Genomic DNA, 24,646 nt, shown 5'->3' on the forward strand with positions numbered 1-24,646 from the left:
GGTCGCAAACGGGTACCCGTACCCGGCCGTACCCGTACCCTACCAGTACCCGGCCGGGTACGGGTAGGGTACGGGTATCGGATACCTGATTGCGACCTCTGGGATGAAGCCATGTTGCAGACGCGGGTGGGTTGATTCTAGGAACTTGAATTGTGAGAAGAGACAAGACGTTGGGAAATGAGTGACAAACGGTTACTCACCAGTGACTCACGGTCTACCCGTACCCGGCCGCACCAGGGTCGCAAACGGGTACCCATACCCGGCCGGGTACGGGTAGCCGGGTATCGGGTAGGGTACGGGTATCGGGTACCCGGTTGCGACCTCTGCCAATGACTTGAGTCAGTGGGGTCGGCGGCGGCGGTGAGCGGTCTGGTCGATAGAGAAGCGATGGCGACGCAGCGCCGGTCGTATTCAGAGTGGTTGTAGCGCGCTGCTCACATCGTCCCTCGATCGCGGCTCTCTCTCTGCACTTAGCGTCAATCGTCTGTCGTGGTTAATCGCCGACGCCTAGTTATTTTCCAACAGCACCGACGGCATATGTCCCCCCCAAAAAAAAAATCCAAATTGGGTTATTTCTTTGCGCAAAATGAAATCGCATTAATTTGTTAATTAAAAGCAACATGCGCTTATAGGGAATGTTTTTTTTTTTAATCCGAAAACTGCTAATTACAATGGGCGAATATGTAACGAACACAGCAATTGTGTGTATATATCTAATTTCGGGTACTAAATATAACAAGTAAAAAAAACTAAAAATGCCAGGTTTTTAGTTTTTTTTTTGTTTCTTTTAGTATCGCTGGGAGCAGAATAATATCCTGATTTTAAAGCCGAAAGCCGGTCTATGTTAAGGTGTTGCACAGTAGGCGGTGCCATCGTGCAGGAGCCAGACAGATCGAGACATCGCAAAACTGTGACAGATGGCGGCGGCTTGGGGAGGAATTCATCCAGCAGTGGATAGATCATGGCTGATGAGGGTGATGATGATGATGATGATGAGCCATTCCACTAGTGCAGCAAGGTGCTGCTGCTAAGAGGTCCTGATGATGGGGGATCGTTTGAAAGAGCCTGGTTGGTTTCAGTCGATTATAAACGATGCACCATATCATCCAGGAATTGGTGGTGCAGTCGTTGGCACACCGCACTTACGAATCCTGAAATCCAAGTTGGCCTTCTGGCCGTGGTTAAGACGAATGGCGAGCGTTATCTCAACCAGTCACTCCTGTATCACCCATTCCTCTTCACCAACCCACACTGTGACCAGTGTGGTGAAGTATGGTGGAACATGACGTGGGGGAGGTCTTCACCCAACGACATGGGGGCAGGCCGTTATCCAGCAGTAGCAGCAACAGATTGACAAAGGGGCGGTTCAATATTGTGGAAATTAATTATAACAAGGCAGGAATAAGGGACGTGCTATCTCGGTCTTGACACAGGCCGGCTAAGTGGGGGGCAAGCCTCTCTGTCTCAACCTGCCCTCTCGCCTTCTCAGCAGATAATTGGGACTCAATTTTCTCTTCTCGTGGAGCCCAAGGCTGCTGCTGCTGCTGCTTGCAGGAGGGAGGGAGGGAAGGCGCCTCAAATTATGTGGTGCTGCTTTCATTTTGAAACGCATTGACACTCTCCTCGAGTAAATTGTGGGTAGTCCCACCTCTGTCGAGACCTCTCGCCCGTGTGGAAGACTAGGCCGCGAGGAACACATGGAGCAGGTATCCAGAGCTGTATGCGTACACGTTGAACTTCTTTCGTGCACCGTACGTATCCAACCGTGCTAATCGGAGGTGTGGGGGAAGGACGACAGACTGAACACAAAAGGGAGAGTTTTCTAAAGTGCTGGTGGAGTCATTATTGTCGTTTCATTTTAAATTGCAGTGTCTCTCGGTCTCACTCTAGCTGACCACTGCGGTGAAACACTTTTGCCGACTCTTACTGGTAGGAACCTCCTGGTTTCACCAGCCCACAGGGGATTAGTGTGTTCGTCCGTCCGTCGTGCAGGGAGGGGCTGGGTGGGGAGGGAAGGGTGGGGAGGGGCTGGGTGGGTGGGGAGGATGGGGAGGGGCTGGGTGGGGAGGGTGGGAGGGGTGGGGCTGGGTGGGAAGGGGCTGGTCACCCCGTGGTGCCCTTAAAAAACTCAACGTTTAACCTACTCACGTCGGCTTGTGCCCGCCCTCACAGTCGGCCATATTTGCGGAATACACCACGCCGCCGTTGACCCTGGCCATTGACCGAGCAACCCAACGTTCCTACCAGCTCCCTCGCAGGAATGTGTTCGTTCATAAGAAATGTTGGTGCGAGGGATGCACAATCACTTGCCCACAACGCTCCCCCCCTCCCTCGCCACCATCTACGCGGTCAGCCAATTCGGTGGAGTCGCCACATTTCCGTTAGCAGCAGTGGTGGCGGTGAGCAAGGCATTGCAGGGCTGCACCTCTGCGTTAACCGCCTCTCTCTGGAATCCTCATTAAGTCTGTCTCGTGCACCTGGCATAGGATCTGTGAAAACCCAGCGAGGTTAGTGGTGGGGGGGGAGGTGTCTAGTTTTGTTGGTCCACACTGGAGCGCTTAAATTGCAATTTATCATTGTCAATGTCCGTGTAGTGTTGAGTCTGCTCGCCAGGCCATGCAGAGCAAGTGTTCCCAGGCAATTTCCTCCAAACAGTGGGACAACGAGCCGGGCGGGGGTGGCGATGGCTACGCTGCTGCACGTGGCTGCCTGTGATCCAGCGCTGCGGTTGGGAGCAGCGAGGGTTCGGTGGCACATACACACACATGGGCTGTGGAACCACCTCTTTTCCCCTGGGATCGCCAGGAGAAGGCGGGATAGCAAACGTGAACCCCACCTGCTCCGTCTGTACGGGAGTGTTTCGCCCCCTCGCAAGCACGGTCTTACGGATTCCTTCCACATATAAACACTCAATCAATTCGACGATAACACCTACATATATAGAGGACCGCAGAGCTTGGGGGGGGGAGTTTGGCGCCGACTCACCGCATGGCTGCCCTTCGTGCTCGTCTAATGATCCTCATCCCTCCTCCGAGTCGTACTCCCTCTGTGCGAGGGAGCGAATTCCGTGTGGCGAGCTAGAAGTTGAAATTGGTGTTCTTCATCATTACTTCCAAACACTTCCTGTAGTATCTCTCCGCGTGCGTTTTCGCATTGTCCCGCGCGTCGTGCTGCACGATGTCCGACGTTTCGCTCCGCGCGCTGGGAGCTTTTGCCTCCGAACAATCGCGCGTGGCACAAGCTGAGACCGCGTTGGGGAGCGGCGCGGAAACGTGACCCGCAAGCTTAATTGGGTCTCTTGAAGAGGCTGCCAGCCACGTGGAGGGAAACGTCGGACATCGTGCCAAAACAATGCACTACCCGATCACGCGTTCCCATATACGCAGCGGTACAGCGCTTGCCGTACCGCCGGGCGCAGAGCCCCCTGAATGTGTCACTGACATGCGCCTCCTTCTACTCTTACGCTCGGGGTAGATTCTTCGCGTCTGTCATTGTTACTCTATACCTCAATGCAACCTTGAATTCATAAAGTGCCTCAGTGCGGCGACAAAAAAAAGTTTTAAAAATACGTTGTTTAACTCTTAGTACGTTTTACTGCGATAACTTACAAAAAATGTCGGCATGCGTGGTCGCTGGATGGATCGATGACGATGGCTTTTGGAGGGTGGGGGGGGGGGCTTTATCTAGCAGTGGATAGATCGTGGGTGCTAGCGGTGCTGCTGAGAAGGGTGATTGCTTTGAAGCGTCTACTGCCGAAAAGCAATGAACCAAGAGCGATCCACCGGCTGTGTGGCTCAACGGTCGAGCGAGCGGCTCGCAATCGGAAACTCCTGGTTGGGGGGGGGGGGGGGGGATGGTGGGGGGGAATGGTGGGGGAAAATGGTGGGGGGGTATTTTTTTTCTATGCGGAGACTCACTCCTCCCAACCATAGTAATGTGGAATTCCCACCGCCGCGAATCAGGAGAAGATGAGCATCGCCTCCATGCTCATTTGAGCAAGAAGTACCGGTAACTTATTTTTCCTTCCTCTGCTAAAACCACCGGGGGAGAAAATTACAACAACAGCAGCCACCACAACCACCACCGCCGCCACCACCACAACAACCACAACAACCACCCGCTTCTCTTTTCGGCAGCGCGAGGATTGGGCTGCTGCCCTGAGGCGCGTGATGATCTCCCCCCCCCCCCCAACTTCACCACCTATTGCGCCAAATATTGACGGGGAAATAAATAAAGACAACCATCACCGTTTTTATGGGGAATCTTTGCGCGTACACACTCCACTGGTAACGGATGCATTGCCGGGCATTTGTTACTCGGAAACCAATTTCTGAGACGAACACTGGGAGGGGAGTGTCGTGGGCTCAGGATTGGGGCGAAGGCGGAGTGGAGGGGGAAGCGTGTGGGGGGGGAGGGAGTCTCAAGGCCGCTTGTTAGCCGGAGTTACAGACCCTGCAGCCCAGAGCTGCTCCGTTGCCTCTGAAAACACTTATAGCAGATGCAGCTGATACAGTATCGATTTGACAGTCGGTGTGGGGGAGCGGGGGGAGTGGGAAACGCGGCAAGGTGGGCCGCTCTGGCTGAATAAATGTTGAACGGGTTAATGGTCTTGGCCCAGGGGGGGGGTGGTGTTCTCCCTCGCCTTCAAATCCACGGCTCGTCGGCCTCGAGAAGCAAATCACGTTGCGGCGGATCTGTTGCGGCGCTGGCGGAAGGCCCCCCCCCTACTTCCCGTCCTCTCCGTGCGCGGCGGTGCCCCCCCCCCTTGGTTACCGCCGCGGTTCTATCACGGGGGGGGGCGGACAAAGCAGCCACCGCAGTGCAGAGGTCGGCAGGTTAGGCTCGGATGGAAACAACGGTGGGGGGCCAGTCAAATTCCACCCCCTCCACCCCGCTCAATACCAACACAACCGCCATTCACCACTAAGGGACGTCACCACGGCGCCTGTGCCAGGCCAGGTGCACAATGTGGCCACGTAAAATTGTCGCAGGCTCGCTGGCGGGAGGTCACGACGGGACAGACCCAGCAGGTGCCATGGGTCGACTGACTGAGATGACCGACAGATGCGCCAGTTGTTCTCCCCCGCCGTATCAACTTGTTGCGTTTTAGCAGCCCGGCGCTCCGCTCGTTTTTGTGAGAGTCGCTCCTTTGCCCTCCGTTGTTGTTGGAGGGTGACTGCCTCCAACTGACCAGTAGCATCCTTCACGAGCCTCTCCCACGGAGGCCGATCTTGACACTGCTGGTACCGGTCTTTGGCAAGCCCTCTGAGCTCCACATCCTCCCGTACCGCATCCCCCCACCCACAACCACACACCGCCTCTGTCCACCCAGCAGCAGTGTAATGGGTAGACCGTAGGTAACCAATCCACAGGTGGGGTAAACTGTGGGTAGTCCAACCTCTTTACAACATCGCTGTGGAAGAGTAGGCCAAAAATACCTTCAAGATGGGGGGGGGGAGCACGGTGCAGGGGGAGTGTGTAGATCTCTCCCCTTTCGCGGGGAGCCTCTTCCGGTTGCAGTCGCAGTGAGCAACGCAACCATCAGCGCTGCCCCTTTGCCACGTTTGTGACCGATCTGTAATCCCCTCGCGGGCGTTAATTAAACACGGCCCGTGTGTACGCCGTGGTGGTGGTGGGGGTGGGGGGGGGGAGAAGCGGCTGTGGTCAAACGGAGGCGCCGATATCCTGTGACGGGCTACTAGGCTTCATTATAAAGGAACCTCGTGTTGCAATAAACGAGGCTACAGTGAATAATCAATCCCGTTTCGGCGTTCTTTACGGCCCGATGAGACGAGATTGAGACGCGCAATTGGTTCTCTCCACGGACGCGCGGGGTAGTAGCTGTGCAAATAAAATAAATTGCCTTCTTTCTTTGTTGTCGCCATATTAATCTGAGGATAATTTTTTTCAACGTAGGGCTCTTATTTCGTCAGCGTTAATGCCCCTCGTTCTTTTTCACTAATCAAATTAGCATATCCCCCCCCCACACCCACCACCGTACAAATAAGCAAATGGCTGTTATTATCGTTTTCTCAGATGTCTTGTTGTTTGTTTCAGAGATAATTGAGCTCTGTAATATGGGCTATAAAATAAGCACGCACTGGCCAACACTTTCTGGATGGTGTCAAAGGATTTCACAGCGGGGCGCAAGATTTAGTAAGCTGGTAAATCTTATGTAACCGTTATAGCTACAAAAGCAGATCGCTGCCGCAGTGGTGTGAAGGGTTAGCAGACTGGAATTGCAATGCAGAGGTCGCCAATTTGATTCCATCGGACAAGTTCACTTAAAACCCGCCACACCGCACACTGGTCATCCTCGCAGCGGCTTTTGGCTAACCGTCGAACTAATGCGGTCACTGCATCGCGCGGCGCTTTCAGAGATGCGCTTCTGCGGCCGTCTGGAACGCTCTTGCTTCCGATATTAGGAAGCCGCTGGGAGCTGTGCACTTTCAAATCTCGATTGAAAACTAATTTCTTTAGAACCGCTTTTTGTGTTTAGTTTCTTGTCCTTCCCACGCACCTCCGATTAGCACGGTTGGCTACGTACGGTGCGAAAGAACCTCAGCATGCATACACAAGTACGCACAATTTGGGTACACCACAGTGAAGCCAATCGGCAGGTCACGTCGCGTGGCGGGGTAAAGTGCGGGGTAGTCCAACGCCTCTCGAGCAAGGGAATTGCAGGGCCCGCGCCTCTACCTCCGCCTATTTTTAAATCCGCGAGACCGAGAGCGTTGGATGATGCACAATCCGAGCCCATCGGCGGTGTCCCCGGGCTGCCCAGGCCGCCATACAGAAGGTCGATACTATATGCAGGGTGTCTCTAAAAACAAAAGCCGCCTGTCGCCTAATGAATAGCCTCTTGGCTGTATATTGATATTTTCTCACAACAGGCAGGGTTTTTGCGCTTCGTCAAGGCGCCTGCGTGCACCTAAATTGCGGGGAAACATTGCACACAGCGTGAGAGACAAACAGGTGAAGAACACGAACAGGTGATGAACAGGAACAGGTGACGAACTGGTAAAGGTGATGAACGGGAACAGGTGACGAACTGGTAAAGGTGCTGAACGGGAACAGGGGACGAACAGGAACAGGTGACGAACTGGTAAAGGTGCTGAACGGGAACAGGGGACGAACAGGAACAGGTGACGAACTGGTAAAGGTGACGAATGGGAACAGGTGACGAACGGGAACAGGTGACGAACTGGTAAAGGTGACGAACTGGTAAAGGTGACGAACTGGTAAAGGTGACGAACAGGAACAGGTGACGAACTGGTAAAGGTGACGAACGGGAACAGGTGACGAACGGGAACAGGTGACGAACTGGTAAAGGTGACGAACTGGTAAAGGTGACGAACTGGTAAAGGTGACGAACAGGAACAGGTGACGAACTGGTAAAGGTGCAGCCTTGCAACTGCTTTGCTCTCAAGCACCTGCGGAAGGTACCTCCAGGAGAGGGAGTTCTAGAGAGACCCTCCAGATAGGGGGTGTCTACAGTTCGATGCTCTACGAATTATCCAGGCGACACACGCACAATAATAATGCCACATACAAACAAGGAAGTCGATAAATACATAGAATCAGCATCGGATCGCGTTGCGTTGAAAAGTATAGAGAGAGGAGATATTGAGAGTGCTGTTTTGGCCTACACTTCCACGCTAGCCAGATGGTTTTTGTGGAAGGGGTGGGAGTAACCACACTTTACCCCGCTACATACGACCTGCATATGGACTGTGGCGTTACCCATTTACATTTCAAACAATGAATATGAAATTAACAATAATCGAGACAATAAATCAGTTATTGCCCCATTAAATGCTTTTGTCATTTCGGTTTCAACGTCGTATGTAAGTGCATATTTACCCACATATACATTTTGCCAAATCACTACAGAATGTCCAATTAATGCAGATTTGTTTAAACAAAACTGATGACATTGACAAAACCCATTAGCGTCCCGTTCACATCTCGCCTACGGTTTCAACGTGTGTCATGCTGTCAGTGCGTTCACTTAAATGTTAATAAATGGATTTGATTATTTAACAAGTCTTCCCTAATTGGGGAGGAAACCGCACTCGGCCCGCATCACAGAATTAAACATTCGCGATGTGAATTAGTAACGATACTGCGATTAACATGCTTGGCGATGTACGGTGCGAAAGAAGTTCAACATGTGTGCGTACGTACAGAATGAGGACCAGACGGAGGGACAGCTTTAGACACAAGCGCGAGGCCACACCATTCACAATCCCGTGTTCCCGCCTCTGGAAACACGGGGCTTTATCCATTATTCAACGTGAACTCTCCACTTCATCACACGATCCAGCATGTTGATACAACAAAATCATTTGTTGACCTGCAACACGCGCGGGTGCGTGCGTGTGCGTGCGTGTGCGTCTGTGTGCGTGTGATCGTTGGGGAGCGGTGGTGCGGTGGTTGGCACGCCAGAGTTCGATTAGCGCTCATGGCCAATCATCGACGATGATTATCTCAACCGGTCATGGGTCTCCTCTAGGTCTACTCAGCCTCACATGAGTACTTGGTGTGGTGTGAAAACATCGTCACTGGGGAGATGAAGGAGACCGGGTGTGATGCTGTCCAGCCACTCCCCCTTGAGCGCCATGACTGCCTTAATTTACACTCGTTTGCAGAAATGTCCCCCAAGAATCTGTTGAATTATGTTCTGTATGCGAGATCTTTGTCTTTGTGCCTGTGGCATTATACTACAGCTTAAGTTCCATTCCCAGCCACGGCTGACATAAGTTGCAAGTACAATAATATCAGAACGTGTCGTGGAGCTCCCCTAGATCCACTCGGCCTTACACGAATACTCTAACACCACTTTACTTCAACCGCCCGTGTGCCTATAGGAAGGGGAGGGATATTTTGTCTTCACCTTTGCATATCGTCTGCGCGACAGGACCTGCGGTGGTTCCAGCGCGCGCCGCCCTGCAGACTCCCATCGTGGTGGCCAAGGACCTCCCGGACGTGGCGCTGCCTTCCATGTGCTCCACCTGCACGCCCGAGTGTCAGATGTACGGCCACTCCGACAACTGCTGGATGCCGGCGGGCGGCGTCGGCGGAGAAGGGCCGGCCAAGTCGGGATCGCCGCTCTCCCCGCTCTCCTCCTATCCGCCGCCGCTGCACCGCCCCGAGTGGGACCGCCGTGACCTGGTGCCCAACGGTTCGGCGTTGTTCCACCACGGAGGTCCCAGCGGCGGCGTCGTCGGCGTCGGCGCCGGCGGGAGCGGCAACGGCGGCGGAGGAGGGGGCGGCGATGCGGTCGGTGGCGTGGGAAAGCCGAGCAGCACAAGCAATCGGCAGGCCAACTCCTACTACAACGCCTTCTACAGCAACAACTACCGCAGGCACAATGACTTTGTCAACGAGGCAGAGGAAATCCCGCTCGCCCGGCCCCAAGCGTACCGACCGGCCACCATCAGCACCATGTCCAGCCCGGACTTCAACAAGGAGCTCTATTTGTAGCCAGCGTGAAAATTCCGGCCCACCGACAACTTCATAAGCCGTCACCCCCGTCACGTGTCTCTCACTGCAAGCTTTAGGCAACTCGAGGTAGCTTTAATTTTGTTTCTTGCCCCCCGCCGCCCCCACCCCTCACCCCACTCGCCGTCTCCACCACCTCGTTATTTTCAGATTTGTCCCCAGTTTTGTTTTCGTTTCGCTATAAACGATCGACGTAAAGTTTCCCACTTTTTTGTCAAATGGGCCGGTCAATAGAGCAGTTGATGTGGTTTGTTATAACTGTGGTTCACCAATGGTCCCGTGTTTTTCGGGGGTATTTCTTTTTTTAAGAAACAAAGCTGCCAATATTATTTGCTGCTGAAAGTCACATTCGGACAAGTTGGATGGATGATTTGCCAGGGTGAAGGTCGGCATTCAAACTGGCCAAATGAGAGAAGAGTCTGGTAAAAAAAAAGTTTTTATGGTCTTACCAACATTCCTACGATTTCAAGCAATCTCAAATCTCACGCATATTTTAGTTTGTTCTCACACGGAACAACACGACCTGGAATTTATCCAAGTCGCCGTCCTGAACTACGTCTGGTAAAGACGACCTTTGTGGGTAGCTAAATGGCCGTTGTATAATCATGTCAAATATTGTGTGCAGACATCAAAAGCTTTTAGGCTCAGGTAGAAATTGAAACAGAAAACCCGCTTCTATATTTTATGTAACTAGAGCGTATAGTTAAGCGCAAATAGAGAAATAAAAAAAACACATTGTGTACATTCTGTGACATCTACGATGGCGCCAGCCCAAATTTGAACCTGAAGGGGTTTTTACCTCTTTCGTTTCACTTCTGTTTTAGACGACAAGGTTTCGTTAACACGATGTTGTTTTCCCTTTGCCCAAATTACTCCTCCACCTTTAACCCTCACCCCCACCCCCCACGACGTCGCGTACGAAACTCCACCGCTCAACGGAAGGTTTTTGAAGAAAATAAAAACGACGAAAAAAAAACTCAAAGCGAGACGAAAAGGAAAGAGAAAGGAACAACAACAAGAACACACACACACCAAAGGATGAACTTGATTTTGACCAACAACAAGGAGGCGTTTGGCTAAAGATCAGCCTCCCCGCATTGGGCTGAACGCTGTGCCCTGACTGATGAAGCTGTGAGCAGACTGGCAGTGCCCCTCCTTGATGTCCACGTCGGTGGTGATTGTTATATATTTTTTGTTGGGTTCGGCGTTTTCTGCGCTCGCGCTATCTATCGTGGTATTTACGTATCGTAATACCTTGCCTGTACAGCCTGTGTGTACGTGATGTATTCTGACACCACCTTGAAAACCCCACGGAAATCTGGAATTGTCTATTCTCCGTGTGGACACAATGCACATCGTATGTAAATAAGAACAACAATAACAAGACGTTGAAAAGTTGATGGGCTTTTTATTAACTTTACCTTCAAAGTGGCACGCACATATGCTTTAACATGATGTGTTGTCCTAATGATCTGAACTTTGTTCCACGTCGCGCCTGGTTTTGTTATTACTTTCACTCGTGTTCTTTTTCCCGTGCCTCGCCTAACCAACTCGGTGGCTCTGACGAGCAAGCGTCGTGTCGGACTGGTTGACGGGGCATTCAAAGTAGCGCCCTGGATCCTCGGCAAGGCGTCATCTCATCAGCTGGCGGGCCCTACTGTTGCCACTGCCACGCGCACATACGGAGTGGAACTCCGCGGCACGTTTTCATCGCCTTCCACGCGCCACCGTTTCACGCGAAACGATACAACTAAACACTCCGCTACGAGCGTCCGCATGCAGCGGCTTTACAATCAAATCAAAATTGAGACGTGAATTTAATACGATATATATATCTATCCCGATAAAGAAATACGTACAAACAATTATGGGGTAAAATACATTATTTAAAGTTACTTTAATTTCTTATTATTGCTGTTGTTATTATTGTGATTTTTATTCGGCTTTGGAGAGCAAATAAGTCTCCAGTCGAAACCAAAACAGTGATAGAGTTTCAACTGGGCGAAGTTGAAGTGAGAATGCGGATTGTATGTATGTATGTATGTGGAACTTCTTTTGCACCGTACGTAGCCAACCGTACTAATCGGAGGTGCGGAGTAAGGACAACAAATTAAACACACGCAACAAAAAAACCCCCACCTCGAAATTGAAACCCGCAGGGGTTCCAACTCTGTTAAGTGAATTCCTTTCGGCAATGCAGAGTGGACGTGTTGTGGATGTGAGTGGCGGTGTTGGGGGGTTGGGGGGGCAGGGGGTGGCCTTAATTGGTCGCTCAACGACGAAGCTGTCGGGGTCAAGGAGGCTGATGAGGGGCAGGTCGGCAGTCGACCCCCAACGAAGCAACGTTTTCGCCAAGCGAGCGCCACGGCCGACTGCGCCGCGACTAACGCCCGAGCGTGACGCTTCTGTGGCCGCAGTTTGTCGACCCGGGCAAACTGTCCAGCCGGTTGGGGAGATATTGTGACCGGTAATTCGGCACTTGCGACGAATTAACGGCGCTGCGAGACTTCCCCGTCAACCGACGGCGTCGATCGTCGGCCGAGAAGACCCCGCGCCTCGTTTTTTTTTTTTTCCGCGGGAGAAGTCAGATTGCAAATCCGCGTCTCGCTCGGAGCGCTGTTTATGCCACCGCTTGTCGTGCGTGTCCGATAATCCACTCTGCCTTTTTTTTACTTTGAACGCCGTCCGCGCGAAGTTTCGGGCTATGCGAGAGCGCCCTTGCATTTGTGTTCCGTTCCCGAATTCTCACTTTGGTTCACGTTCGGCCGCGGTAAAACACCCCCCCAACCCACCCACCCCACCCTATCCGCCCCGCTCCACTAGGTCCGTGCGTGCCTACCGCACGTGGCAAGCGTGGGGGTTATCGCGCGCGATGAAGAGCCCAGCGGCCGTGCATCTTCCTATTGCCGTAACCTGTGTACAGCGAATGAAATACGACCGTTGTTAGCCCTCCGCAAGAGATAGCCTTTCGTTTCGCTTCCGTGTCTGACAACGCATTAGTTTATCGTGGTTTATACGGTGTTTCATTTCACTTACATTTTACGTTTAAAAACAACAACGACAACAACACAAGTACGGAACGCACGTACTTTGATTATCGTTTTTTTTTCTCTCTCGAAAACATAAGGCTTTCGCTTTGTTAGAAATGGTGTACAAACCGTGTATGTATATTACTGTGTAAAGTAACTGTGGAAAAAAAATGATTTAAGGTAAATACAAAAGAGGTAAAACTGCTAACCAGCTGATCGCACTCACAATAAAGTTTTGTGGCATTTAGTTGGTACCATTTGTCCGTATCTGCTCTGTGATCACACCGCCACTGTGGACTTGATTTCTCGCACTGATTATTATAATTCGCAGGACTTCCTCGATCCACTGCCGTATGAAGGCCTCCCCATGCTCTGTTAGTCACGGGGGAGTTGTTTGACCATGCTTCACCATGGTCATTGCGGGTTGGTGAAGGAGGGTGGCTCTGGACCCTTTCTGACATTAACATGGTACAATAATAATAATTCAAAGTCTTAGGTTTTTTCGGTAAGTCACGTAGGTAAAACATCAAAATTAATGAAAATAAAATTAAACAAAGATTACGACGTTTCGGAGGCAACACAAGTCTCCGTCATCAAACCTAAGAGTATGAATCCTTGCAGTCACGAAATCTTCAAATCTAGAAATAATTCAAAGTTCCAGTATTTGGCAAAGAAAGCCGCAAAGTTATTTATCAGGAGCGTCCTGCCATTCGTAAGTGTGTGGCTCCGTGTGGGAGTAAACTGTCGTTCCTGGAGCAAAGCCACGCTTAGAAGGGGGCAACACAATCGAAGCTCTGCACCGATGGATTCAAGATTCCTTTCCTTTTACCACCATATCCTGGCCACCTCACAGACCCACAACCTGCAACACTTGGTAAACAACTTGAGGTCTCCCATGCGAGTTCTAACCAGGCTCCAGCCTGCTTAGCTTCTGAGACCTGACGAAATTGGCTGTGCATTTTCGGAGAACCTTACTCCGCTGTTTCACATTCCCTTTCTCCTCTTAGCCCCTTTATGAAGCCCCTGCCTCCCTGTCACCTCCCCTTGGTGGCAACCCAAAGTGCGGGTACCTTGGCAGCCAGTTGGCGGTTCTTCCCACAATGCTCGTCGTACAACGTGCATCGGATTCAGGAAATCGAATTTGAAGTGGGGAAAAAAAACATCTCTACAAAGGACCTCCGTTAAACCCTGCCTCCCCCATACGAGGGGAGGGGGGGGGGGTGGTCTTCAATCAAACCACAACTACATCATATTAATAATACGAGCCTTAACATTTTTAAAAGGTCACTTTTGGCTGCGGATTTTCAAACGAATGTCAGCTCGGAGAAGGAAAAACCCGATGGGGATTTCGGTGATGTCGTGCTGCCGTGGCGGGCCTGCTTCGCGTCTCGTCACCGAGTGGCTCGGTTTCCACCGGCGTGCCAATGCGTACCGCCATGTGTGCGTGCGGTCCGACATGTCCGCCCTCCGATCTCATCGACAGGCCGACCCGCGTCCGTCTTCCGTTGACACAGATCCCCCGCTCGCTTGCACAATCTCGGGACTTTGGGCACAAAAAATTAACCCGTAAAAACAAAGTTTTTCACTATAAATCCTTTATATGCGTGGCATCGGTTTTATTTTATTATTCATTTCTGTTTTTCTTGAGTAAGAGTTTCATTTTTATCACATTGGTATTTTAAATTAAATATGAAAAAAAATATCCCTAAAGAGTGGAAAATTTTGTAAAAAAATTTCCACGGAAATAAATTGTCACGCACAACGAGTCTGTGTGCAAAATGTCAACTCGATTGGATCACGGGAAGTGGGTTAAAAACGACCGAAAGATTTGCACGGTCGTAAGCGCGCAAGCAAGCAAGTGAACTTAATATAAAGGATTTAAAAAGACATCACATCGTGTCTGATCTGGAGCTCTCGTTACTTTCACTACGATGCCCTTTTTTTCTCGTATTGTCTCTTGGATTCCTACAATCGAGAACTTCCTTCGGCCAGTTCTCACCTCTGACAAATTTCCCAATCCACATGCTTTGATTGTTCTGGGTAATCGTCACACACAGCATCATCACACGACATCCTTGACTCAGAACTTCACCAAAAGCACATCCTTTGCATTTTATGATCTATAACCATGTGGCAGCATCATCACTCACAGCGTCATCACACGCAGCAGCATCATCATGGCTGACATCCTTCCAGAACATCCTTCATTAGTATTTTTACCATTTGCGAACACGGCAATCCCCCGGTGCACTTGTGTTTCATTCTCTGGATTATTGAGACAACGACGGGCATTTGAGTCGAATGAAAACTCCGTGGCAGCCAACTGAGTCGTCGGGTGCAAGACAGCGGCGCTTGGAGGATTCGCATGATTACGACTCACAACTGTGTGCGCGTGAGTGGGGTGGCTTTTCCTCACTGGACGTGAAGCCTCCAACGCAAACGCCGGGAGGCTCATCGCGTCGTGGGCGGCCGCGTGTCACTACTTCTGGGTGGTTATTGCTGACTTTTCTCTTTCTCTCCGGCTCTTCTGCCAAACGTTTTCTATTCATGTGTCTCTACTATTCATGTATCATACTGTACGTATGAATAAAAGGCCAAGGATGTCTGTAATAACTTCAGCTTGGCTGTGGACTTTAACGTCGTTTTATGAAGAGCCAGATCGTTTGATTCACTTCGCGCGGTGTAGGAACAGAACCCAGAAATTGATGATTGCATCTTCAGAGACATTTTTTTAATAAAAAAAAATAAGTTTAAAACATAATAATGGCGTGAATGTTTGACTAACATCTGCTAGATCGGCGTATTGTTACGCCAGGTACAGCTAGTAATGTTTGTATCTCTGTCTCTTCACGCTGTACATTTATCAGTCTGCGGATGTCGATTTTTTTACCCCGCTATTCAATGCTTTAGCCGGTTCGTGTCATGTATTATAGTCCTCGGCTGGACTTCCTGAAAAAGAGAAGATACTGTACTATATATATTTTTTTTACGACAATGGACAAAAGCAGGGGGGGTAAAGGTTTGTTGTTTTATGTTTTACTTCGTGCAGGGGGAAACTTTGGAGATTCCATTAAAGTTATGGATATTTTGTCGCGTTATTTTACTACGCGAAGTTTATTCCTCGGTTTTTTTTTCGTAAAGCAAACTCTTTGGACCACGTCAATGTATTCCCTCTATTGCCAACATTTGCTGCTACTTAATTAGCATACAGTACTGTCTTATTGGTGATCTTCTTTCGCATGACAATGGATGCCTTGATGAAGACAAACAAGACATTTCATCAGCCATAATATATCCACTGCTGGATGAAGGTTTTTTTTTTAAATTCTTCCTCTCCCCCAAGCCGTCGCCATCTCTCGCGGTCTCGTGTGAGCTGATTCCGTCCCAGAAGTACTCGGAAGTCGCTCGGGACGACCTCCCTCCTTTGGCTGCCACACTCTGCGGACAGTCCCGACCACCGGCCACCGTCCCTACTTGTGCCGTGTCCTGCCCAGCACCACTCCAGTATGATGCAACAGTCAAAGTGATGCGCCTGACGTCCGCTACGTCCTCATCAACGTGCCCTCGTTTCTGTCGCGAGGCAATGCAAAGCGCGCGTCCCTCCGCGCTGCTGCGCGCACTTCTTCGGCTTCCGTTCGACTTCCGTTGTCATCGTCCACGTTTCTGATCAATGCCAAAAAACAAAAATGTTGCTTCGTGACATATCGCACCCACGGAACAGCCACGCACCTTGTGAGATCCATTTTTTTTTAAAAACTCTCGGTAAACTTCGACACGTCCTGAACTTTCTCGAGACAAGCCAAATGTAATGCATTTTGTGAACGCGAACTCTGCTCCCGCCGATTGAATGTCGTGCAAAAGTACAAAGCGGGCAGTTGCATTCAATCAGATTACGCAACGATGTCTCCTCGACGCCCTCCCCCCCATCCCCTTATATCGCGCATCGGTGCACAATCCACGTTGACGCGAATAACCTTGATTTTCCACGGGCCTCTCTGTGTCACCTTGACTCGTATTTATTAAAGTGCGCACATTCATTTAAGGGACCGCACCGGTGGCGGGAGAGAGAGAGATGAGAAAGAGAGGATGGACGCAAATACGCAGCATACTAAACCAGGATACGCCAAATAAAAGCAGGGAATGCGAGTAAAGTCGCGTTCAAACTCCTTCAAAGGCTCATTAAACAGAACGTAAAATTGCACTGCGGGTGAGTGTAGAGTACATACATCAAGGACACCGTACCGACTGTTAAATAACACAAAGCGCGTTTGCCCTCTCCGATTTGCTAAGGCGGACCACACCATGTGCCGCCAACCATTCGCCCGCGATCCAATTGCTCGGCAGTTTTTCTTAAGGCTCATCGCGTTCTCGGAAGATAAGCAGGGGCCCCCTGAGCTTGCATAGTGGCGCACTCTGCTACAACAGTTGACCACGGTGCAAGGCAAAGCGGGTTGCTGTCATAGGCTGCTGTGGCGTGGCGTGCCGTGAAGCAGAGAGGGGTAAGCGAGAGGGGAAGAATTCACCTCCGTATTGAACTTCTCACCGCCCTTCGTCAACACGCAACGGACCAGCGGAGTGAAGTCGGGGACCAAAAATAACGAGCCGCCCCGCAAGAAAAAAAAACCTGCACGGCGTGCAACGTTCCGTCTTTGCTGGGGGAGAGGCTCTCGTGCAGCGGTGGATTGACGGCGAGGCGGTGAACGCGCACGCGATATATTTCAAGGCGGGTGAACGCCACCATTGCCTAAAGGATTCCGTGCGCGTGTCGTTTCGTTAACTTCCCCCCGGAAACGTAACGCTGCGTTCTGTCGACGCTTTGAAACAAAGTGAGTTTCGATTTAAAGCTTTCGTGACTGCAGGGATTCATCTTCTTGGTTCTTTCGGTAAAGTCACGTAGAATGGAAATAATAAAATAAAACACAATAAAAGCATTATTAATAGAATAATAAAATAAAACACAATTAAATAATTATGTTATTGTGTTTTATTTTATTATTTTATTATTTCCATTTTACGTGACTTTACCGAAAGAACCAAGAAGATGAAAGTGAGTTTCCCCTGCTCCAGTGAGCGGCGAGGCGGTGGCTCATCTCCTCCCGGTGATCTCAAGAATGATTCCAACCCGGAACGCGCCGCTGCCGCCGCAGAACTCCTCTCGTCCTCTACAAGCTGCCCTGTGCAAAGAGCCAATGGTGCAAACTCCTCGTTCCTATGACGGGGGCGAATCTCTCTCATTTATGTTGAAAGTTTCGTTTAGTTTGTTGTTGTTGTTCTTGCTGTATCTTGTTAGCGGGCCAGCATCACGCTGCGCTGACTGCCATCTCATGCCGTGCACGAAGGCGCGAATTTGTCTCCCGCTCTGTTACCCGGATCGCTTCTGTTGCGAAAACTTCTGCTGCTGTTTACACTCAAGCAGCCACCGCTTGCTGTTGCAATTACAGCTGATGTTGTGAATTTGTCACAGCTGGTGACGCCATTGGTGTTGCTCTATGTGTTGTTTTGCTGCTGCTGCTGTTATTGCTTTGCTTGACTTCACCCTGGTTGTTGTTATGGTTGCTGTGCCGGGTGAATGACATTAATGCGAAACAAATGCCACGTGACCTTGCACTTCCCCACCCCCCCCCCTCAAATCAACCCGTCCATCCCTCCTCGTACCGTAGGTCTCTGTTACGTCCTATTCAGAACCTTTCTCAACTGTAAACGTGTCTGATTCTTTTTTGATCATAACTCTAGCGGGGGCAGATGGAATCAGACCTGTGACTGATTCTCTGTGTGGTGCAAGACGTGTGCTTAACACATCAAAGCCTACAATGCGCGCGCACAAACGCGCACAGGACAAAGATCCCCCGTATAGCTTCCACAGACTGTTGGGAAAAGTACTATTATTAGCGAAACCTCATTAAGGCACACGATAGGGTGGTCTGGTAAAGACGACGCCCGACCGCCTTTGTTTCCCTAGTGTTTTTTTTCCCAGGACTGGTTCAGATACCACTTACCACTATTGTTAGCCGTGACCTGAAATGGAACGCTGGTCATTGGGTTCGTAGTGTAATGTGCTAACCACTACGGTGCAGCTCCCCAAACACAAATAATAATAAACATTGCTTCTAATAGACTGTCAGAATGGTATTATCGGGGCCGTTGTAGAGTGGTTCGACCACTGCTCTACGAAGCCGGCGACTTGCGTTCGATTCCCGCTCACAGACAACATCGAAGATACATCTTTGAACCGGTGCTGGGCCTCCCCTAGGTCGACTCAGCCTTCAATGAGCGCCTGGTGCGGTGTGCAGAAATCAGCATCGGGGAGACAAAGGCAACCGGGAGCGGTGCTGGCCACCCACCCCCTCGTGTGCCGTGCTTTTAATAGGTGCTCGCTAACAGTACAGGCATACAACCACACACATGTACGGACAGTCGCTACACGCACACACAAGTGCGTGTAGCTCTGGGAAATGCCATGGAGGCAGTCTGCATGTTAATCCAAAACCATACATTACCCTGCATGTGTAAGTGTGCAAATACGCACACAGGCACACACACACACATACAGGCTCAGCATTTAAATTCAATGCAGTGCAGTGGAAAGTCAGTGAGTCGTGAAATCAGGATGCTAGTTTGCACAGTGCAAGTCATTACGCAAATTTGTCATGAGATAATGCAATCAAAACATTTGCCAATGGGAGTCATATACCCACAGAATAAATGAAATAAACTAAGGGCGTACAATGGCTACGGACCTAATCGCGTATTTTATTGTCGAACGCATTCCGTTTTGTCATATCGAATGATTGTCAGAGGTAAGGAAAATCACAGTGCGCGGCTGTGCCACATTGCAATGGGGGGAAGAGATGAAAAGCTCCGTCCACACACACGCACACTCGAGCCTCTGCCACAGCACGAATAGCAACTACTCACCGCGTCCGTCAATAACTTTGTGGGCCCTAAAAAGGGGGGAAAAAACAATGGTGTTGATGTTAGGAGGAATGGCTCTCATTCATAGCAGAGAGATGAAGAATGTATCTGGGATCTCTGCCATGCAGAAGGGCCTTTGCACTGAACGCCACTTATTTCATGTATGTTGCGTCTTCCTTTCAAAGGCAGCGTCATTGTGCAACAAAGCGTCGAGTGACGCAAGCTCGGAATCGCATTGAGAGACAGAAAGAGAGAGGAACACGCGGATTAGAGAACACACGATGGCCAAGACTAATGGCAGAGCGGGGAGAGCCAAGGAAGGGAATACGCCGGATAGAGGGTGAACTTCTTTCGCACCGTACGTAGCCAACCGTACTAACTGGAGTTGTTTACACATCGCACCAGGTACCTGTACTCGTTTGAGGCTGACCCCACCTAAGGGGAGGGGGTTGGCAGGACCGGTTTGGATAATCGCCACCGGTGTTGGCCGTGAGCGAGAATCGAACTCGGGTGGCCGGGTTCGTCGTGCCGCGCGCGATAAACCGCGCCACCACCCTCTCCCCCGCCGCACCACTTGCGAACTCAGCGTCTCAAACATCGCGGTGGTTATATAACAGCAGCGTTGGGGGCTGCCTTAAACCGGCGGGGGGACGGGGGGAGCGATGGGAGGATACATTGTCGCAAATAAAATGCACCGTGTGACCTCCGGTGTGGTGGTAATCCGTGCCCTCGGCAGCGACCGTGACAAGGTAAGGCGAAGAAGAAGATTTCCCTACACAAAGCGGGCGATCTGCCCCCGTGACCCCCCCCCCCCCCGCCGGTGGGACCCGGGGCGGACCGCGCGGAGGAGGCAAAGTTCAGCAGCAATTCCCCCGTGCGCAATGGAAACAGCTCGGGCAATGAGCCCCACGTGGGCCACCCACAATCCGCCACACAATGCAGACGAATAACTGACCGAATGAATGCGCCTGCGCGCGATGACATTGAGAACTCCGGCACGCGTTGGCGGGCGCCTGCTTGTTTCTTAGTGTCCCAGTCACTTCACTTGGGACACCCTTCAACCTTCAGCGTGAGACTCGTGGGGGCACCTTGGATTAAAAAAGTAAGCCTCTCATGGGCAAACAATGGATCATGCAGCGGAGGAACAAATTTAATGAACTGCCGTGTCGAGCATCGCCCGTGTAGCCGACGAAGGGCTGTTGGCTGAGCGGGTTTCTCTGAGCAAACAACCAACACGAGGGAGACTGCTATGGCCAACACCACGGCGTGATCGCACAGTGGTTACTCATTTTAGGCTGAGCAGACCTTGGGAGGCACAGGACCGGTTCGGGACCGGGTTCACGCCGCAGTTGCGCTTAACCGGACTACTGCCACTGCTGCATTGGCGCTCACACACGCGCGTGTGTTTGTGAGCGTGTCGGCAGCGGTGGGTGCAGTGGTGAGCGGGCTGATCTACGAAACCGGGCGAACCCGTAGTTCGCGATTCCCGCTCAGGGCGAACATCGGTGACAACGTTTAACACGTGGACTTTCGCGACCAATATCAATAATACAGGTTTTTTTTTTGGGGGGGGGAGGGTATATCACGTAAATATAAATGTGTCGTTAAAACCCACCAGAGCAAATCCACAGATTTGGATCATGGAGCGGAGGATGTCGTCGCTCCATCTCTGCGGCGGTTTCGTTCACGGAGCATCTTCGTCTTTGGCTGCCACTGCATCGTTCATCCCCGACCACCGGGGCCATCGTTGCTTGCGGCGACGCATCCTGCCCACGGCACCAACCTACCATCTCACACATTCAACGCGGTGTCCAACTCGGACGTGTGCTGTAAATCCACGTGTTCCTCTTCTCTCTCTGCCTGTCAGTATCGTTCCCAGTGTTCACCTCTCCGGATGAGGATCAATGCGATGATGTATGTCACCGACGGAGACTTCCTCATCCCCATGCTCCTCTTCCTGTCTCTGAGTGTAATTGCAAATCCACAAATTTGCACTTGCACTCACCGGTGTTGCTGTACTCGTATCGAATTGGCAAAACATTACTCATTTGCTGTGTCGGGTGGTGGCGGGTTTAACGACGACGCATTTATATTGACGCGATCTAACCCAAAGAGCCTGTATTATGGATCGGTGACGAATATTTTAAACTGTTCCTGTGCTTCTTTAGGTCGACTCAGCCTAAAATGAATACCTAGTGCGTTGTGAAAACATCAGCACTGGGAAGACAAAGGCAGCCGGGCGTGGTGCTGATCACTCACTCCCTCGCATGCCGCGCTGGCCTTCATTCGGTGCTCGCTAAGAGCACTTGCCCCACGAGTATGTTAAGGCTACACGGGGGATCTTTGTCTTTGCGCGGTCACGCATGTGAATGCAGCGGGCACGCCGGCGCGCGCGCGCGCACGATTCGTCTGTTAATCAGGCAGCAAGGTCGACAGAGGTCACGCCGGTAAGCGTGATGTCTCCTGGATCAACATGTTCGCTGCTGACAACGCGATTTCACTGCACGCGATGCCAACAGGATTATACGTCATCGTAATAAGGGGCCGTCCATAAATGGCGTCACGCACCTAGGAGGGGGGGGGGGTCAGACATTTGTGACGATGTGTGACGAGGGGGGGGGGGTGTTTGAGAAATATGACGTCACATCAAAATGCGCAACTTTAAATAAATATAGACAACACGTTCTACTTAATAAAATTGACTTTTTAATAAATGTTTTCTCCTACAACATCAGAGTGCAGCGCCACATTAAATACGCACTACAATGAGAATAGTTTAAAGCGACTTGAAGCATGTTTTATTTTTTTTGGGGGGTGGGGGCAGAGCTTTGTGACGTCATATTTGAAGGTGGGGGGTCTGACTTTTGTGACGTCGTGTGACGAAGGGGGGGGGTCAAAAATCGTTCAAAATCGCGTGACGTCATTTATGGACGGCCCCTAAAAGTATGGGACATTTGCAGCCCGTCATCAATCTGCTGCTGGATGAAGGCCTCCCCACGCTCTGTCCGTTGTAGGGGACGTTTTGACCAATCTTGACCACGATGTTAGCCGTGGCCGGTAATCGAGCTCAGGCGGTCGGGTTAATGACACAGGGTGCTGTGTTGTTAAGGCGCTTTGAGTTTACGAGTTATTTAAACACCATATAAATGCAAATCCTTGTCGATAATCCTGGAACGTAGGGTTTGTGCATCAACGTGCACGAGGTAAGTTAGAGAGAGGGAGGCTGGGAGATGGATTTGGCATTGGGCAAGCCAAATAACACCTGGGGGCCCCATCGAATAAACTACCAGTTTACAGCCTGAGTTCAGTAAAGCTACGCAAAAAAAAACCCAAATACATAATCACAAAAATTGCATAGGTAGTGAATGCGAGGCTTCTCAAGGAAAAAAAAACCACGCACATCATACAAACATGTACCTTGCCGCATTGTATGCAATGTCAGGCCAAATGCATTGTTTCCTTAATAGTCCCAGAAGTACTTTAAGAGCGTTGCTTTCGGCACAGGAGCTCATAATTAATTGCTCAATTGCCAACAGCGACACGCGGGCCAGGCAGCAGGGTGTGCGTGGCTTTGGGGAGGTGATGCGTCGTCGTTGTTGTTGTTGTTTTTGTTGTTGGTGTTGTTGTTTACGGGGTCACATTGTTGTTGTCGTTGTTGGTATTTGTGTTGTTGTTTACGGTGCAACGTTGTTGTTGTTGGTGTTGTTGTTGTTTACGTTGTCACGTTGTTGTGGTTGTTCGTGTCGATGTTTAGCGTCACACTATTGTTTGCGTTGGTTGTGTTCGTGTTGTTGGTGTTTACGGTGTCGTTGTCATTGTTGTTGTTGGTGTTGTTGTTATTAGCGGCGCCAAGTCGCACGCACACCGCACGCACGCTGCGGCGTAGCAGCGCCCTCCCCCAAATTATCCCACCCCCAGCCCCCCTCTCTTGCTGGCTGCCGCTTAATGAACTGTTAATTGTCCACGAGCTGTTTGATTGCGATCGATGTTTCAACAACAACAACAAGAAAAGATCAAAAGCTGCAGATGCCGCCCCGCTACACGTTGAGCCAAACGTGTTAATTGGCCGACGCCTGCTACTCCAGCTGCTCCGTCGATCGACGGTATCACGTGTGCCACTGCTGCCCGTGTCGCCGGATTAACCCCCCCCCCCAACAAAACCAGCCCACCCAAACCCCCCACGCACGCAAACCCCACAACCACCACCACTCACTGCCGGCACCGTTCATGCAAGCGACGCAGGTGAGTAAGTGGAGCCAAAGCGAGACACAAAGACAGTTCTGTGCTATAATGTAGCACCCCCTCCCCCCTATTCTACCCAGAGCTGTCGCTAGAGCCCGGTGAATAGGGGCGATCGCCCCGGCCCCCGCGCTTTGGGGGGGGGGGGGGGTTAGGGGGAGGGGTCCGCGCTTCCAGGTCACAGTGATAGATGTGATACGGTTTTAGTTCGAAGGCGTCGGGATCACCACACCGCAACCCCCCCCCCCCCCCCCCCACTATGAACGGGCTTGCCCCTATCACGAGATGGTCCAGGGGCAGTCGTCTCACCCGCCCCGCTCGCTTCGCTGCCCTTAGCTACGGCACTGTGAGCGAGAGGGGACTCACAGAGCCCCGGGGGGAGCTGGCAGTGGCGGCCTGGGATGTCTGGGGCACCCAATCTAAAAATACGAACATAAAAGAAGACAACAAAATAAGTGTGAAACCCACCCCCCCAAACTATTGAAGTTTTTCACAAACTTAATATGAGTAGCTCATGCAAGTTATAACAATAAACACAAAAATGGGACACCCCTTGGCTTCTCATGGGTCGATCCACACGACTCAACTAGCGCTACCAACTAACAAGACAAAATAAAGCAACTTCGGCGCAAATCATTTCCATACCGGGCAATAACAAGGCACCCTGTCAAGTTCGTTTGCACGCGCAAATGAACTTGGAATGGTGGCTCGGAACGCCTTGCATCTAATCTCAAACATTCCAATGCCCCGCTGGAGTCTTGATAATGGGACCCCAGTGGCTTTCATCTGTCCTTTACCTGGCGCATACACTTACATACCAAGAGACTCACAAAGACACCCATAGACAAACATAGGCTCACGCATAAACCCATAAACTCACAGAGACACGCACACTAAACCACAGACTCACGGACTCGCACAGACACATTTCCTTGACTCCTGACAGTTTATCTGCCAGTCAA

At 51.0% G+C, this 24,646-nt stretch overlaps 1 protein-coding gene and 1 long non-coding RNA gene across 2 annotated transcripts in view; one reads left to right on the top strand and one right to left on the bottom strand.

The window, feature by feature from the left end:
- The window catches only part of LOC144723995 (protocadherin-9-like), a 132,745-nt gene extending 119,958 nt beyond the window's left edge, over positions 1-12,787 (top strand). The window contains exon 4 of the mRNA XM_078602815.1: positions 8,921-12,787. Within this exon, the coding sequence (XP_078458941.1) occupies positions 8,921-9,486 (566 nt within the window). The 3' untranslated portion in view covers positions 9,487-12,787. The remainder of the gene's footprint in view (positions 1-8,920) is intronic.
- Positions 12,788-14,631: 1,844 nt separating this feature from the next.
- LOC144724000 (uncharacterized) lies at positions 14,632-18,099 on the bottom strand. The gene is made up of 2 exons (XR_013586433.1): positions 17,057-18,099; positions 14,632-16,196 (listed from the first exon to the last, which is right to left on the bottom strand). It is a non-coding gene; the product is annotated as an uncharacterized LOC144724000 (long non-coding RNA).
- Positions 18,100-24,646: the final 6,547 nt, after the last annotated feature.

This window comes from Lampetra planeri, chromosome 19, assembly GCF_965212315.1.
Source record: "Lampetra planeri chromosome 19, kcLamPlan1.2.h2, whole genome shotgun sequence".
Lineage (NCBI taxonomy): Eukaryota > Metazoa > Chordata > Hyperoartia > Petromyzontiformes > Petromyzontidae > Lampetra > Lampetra planeri.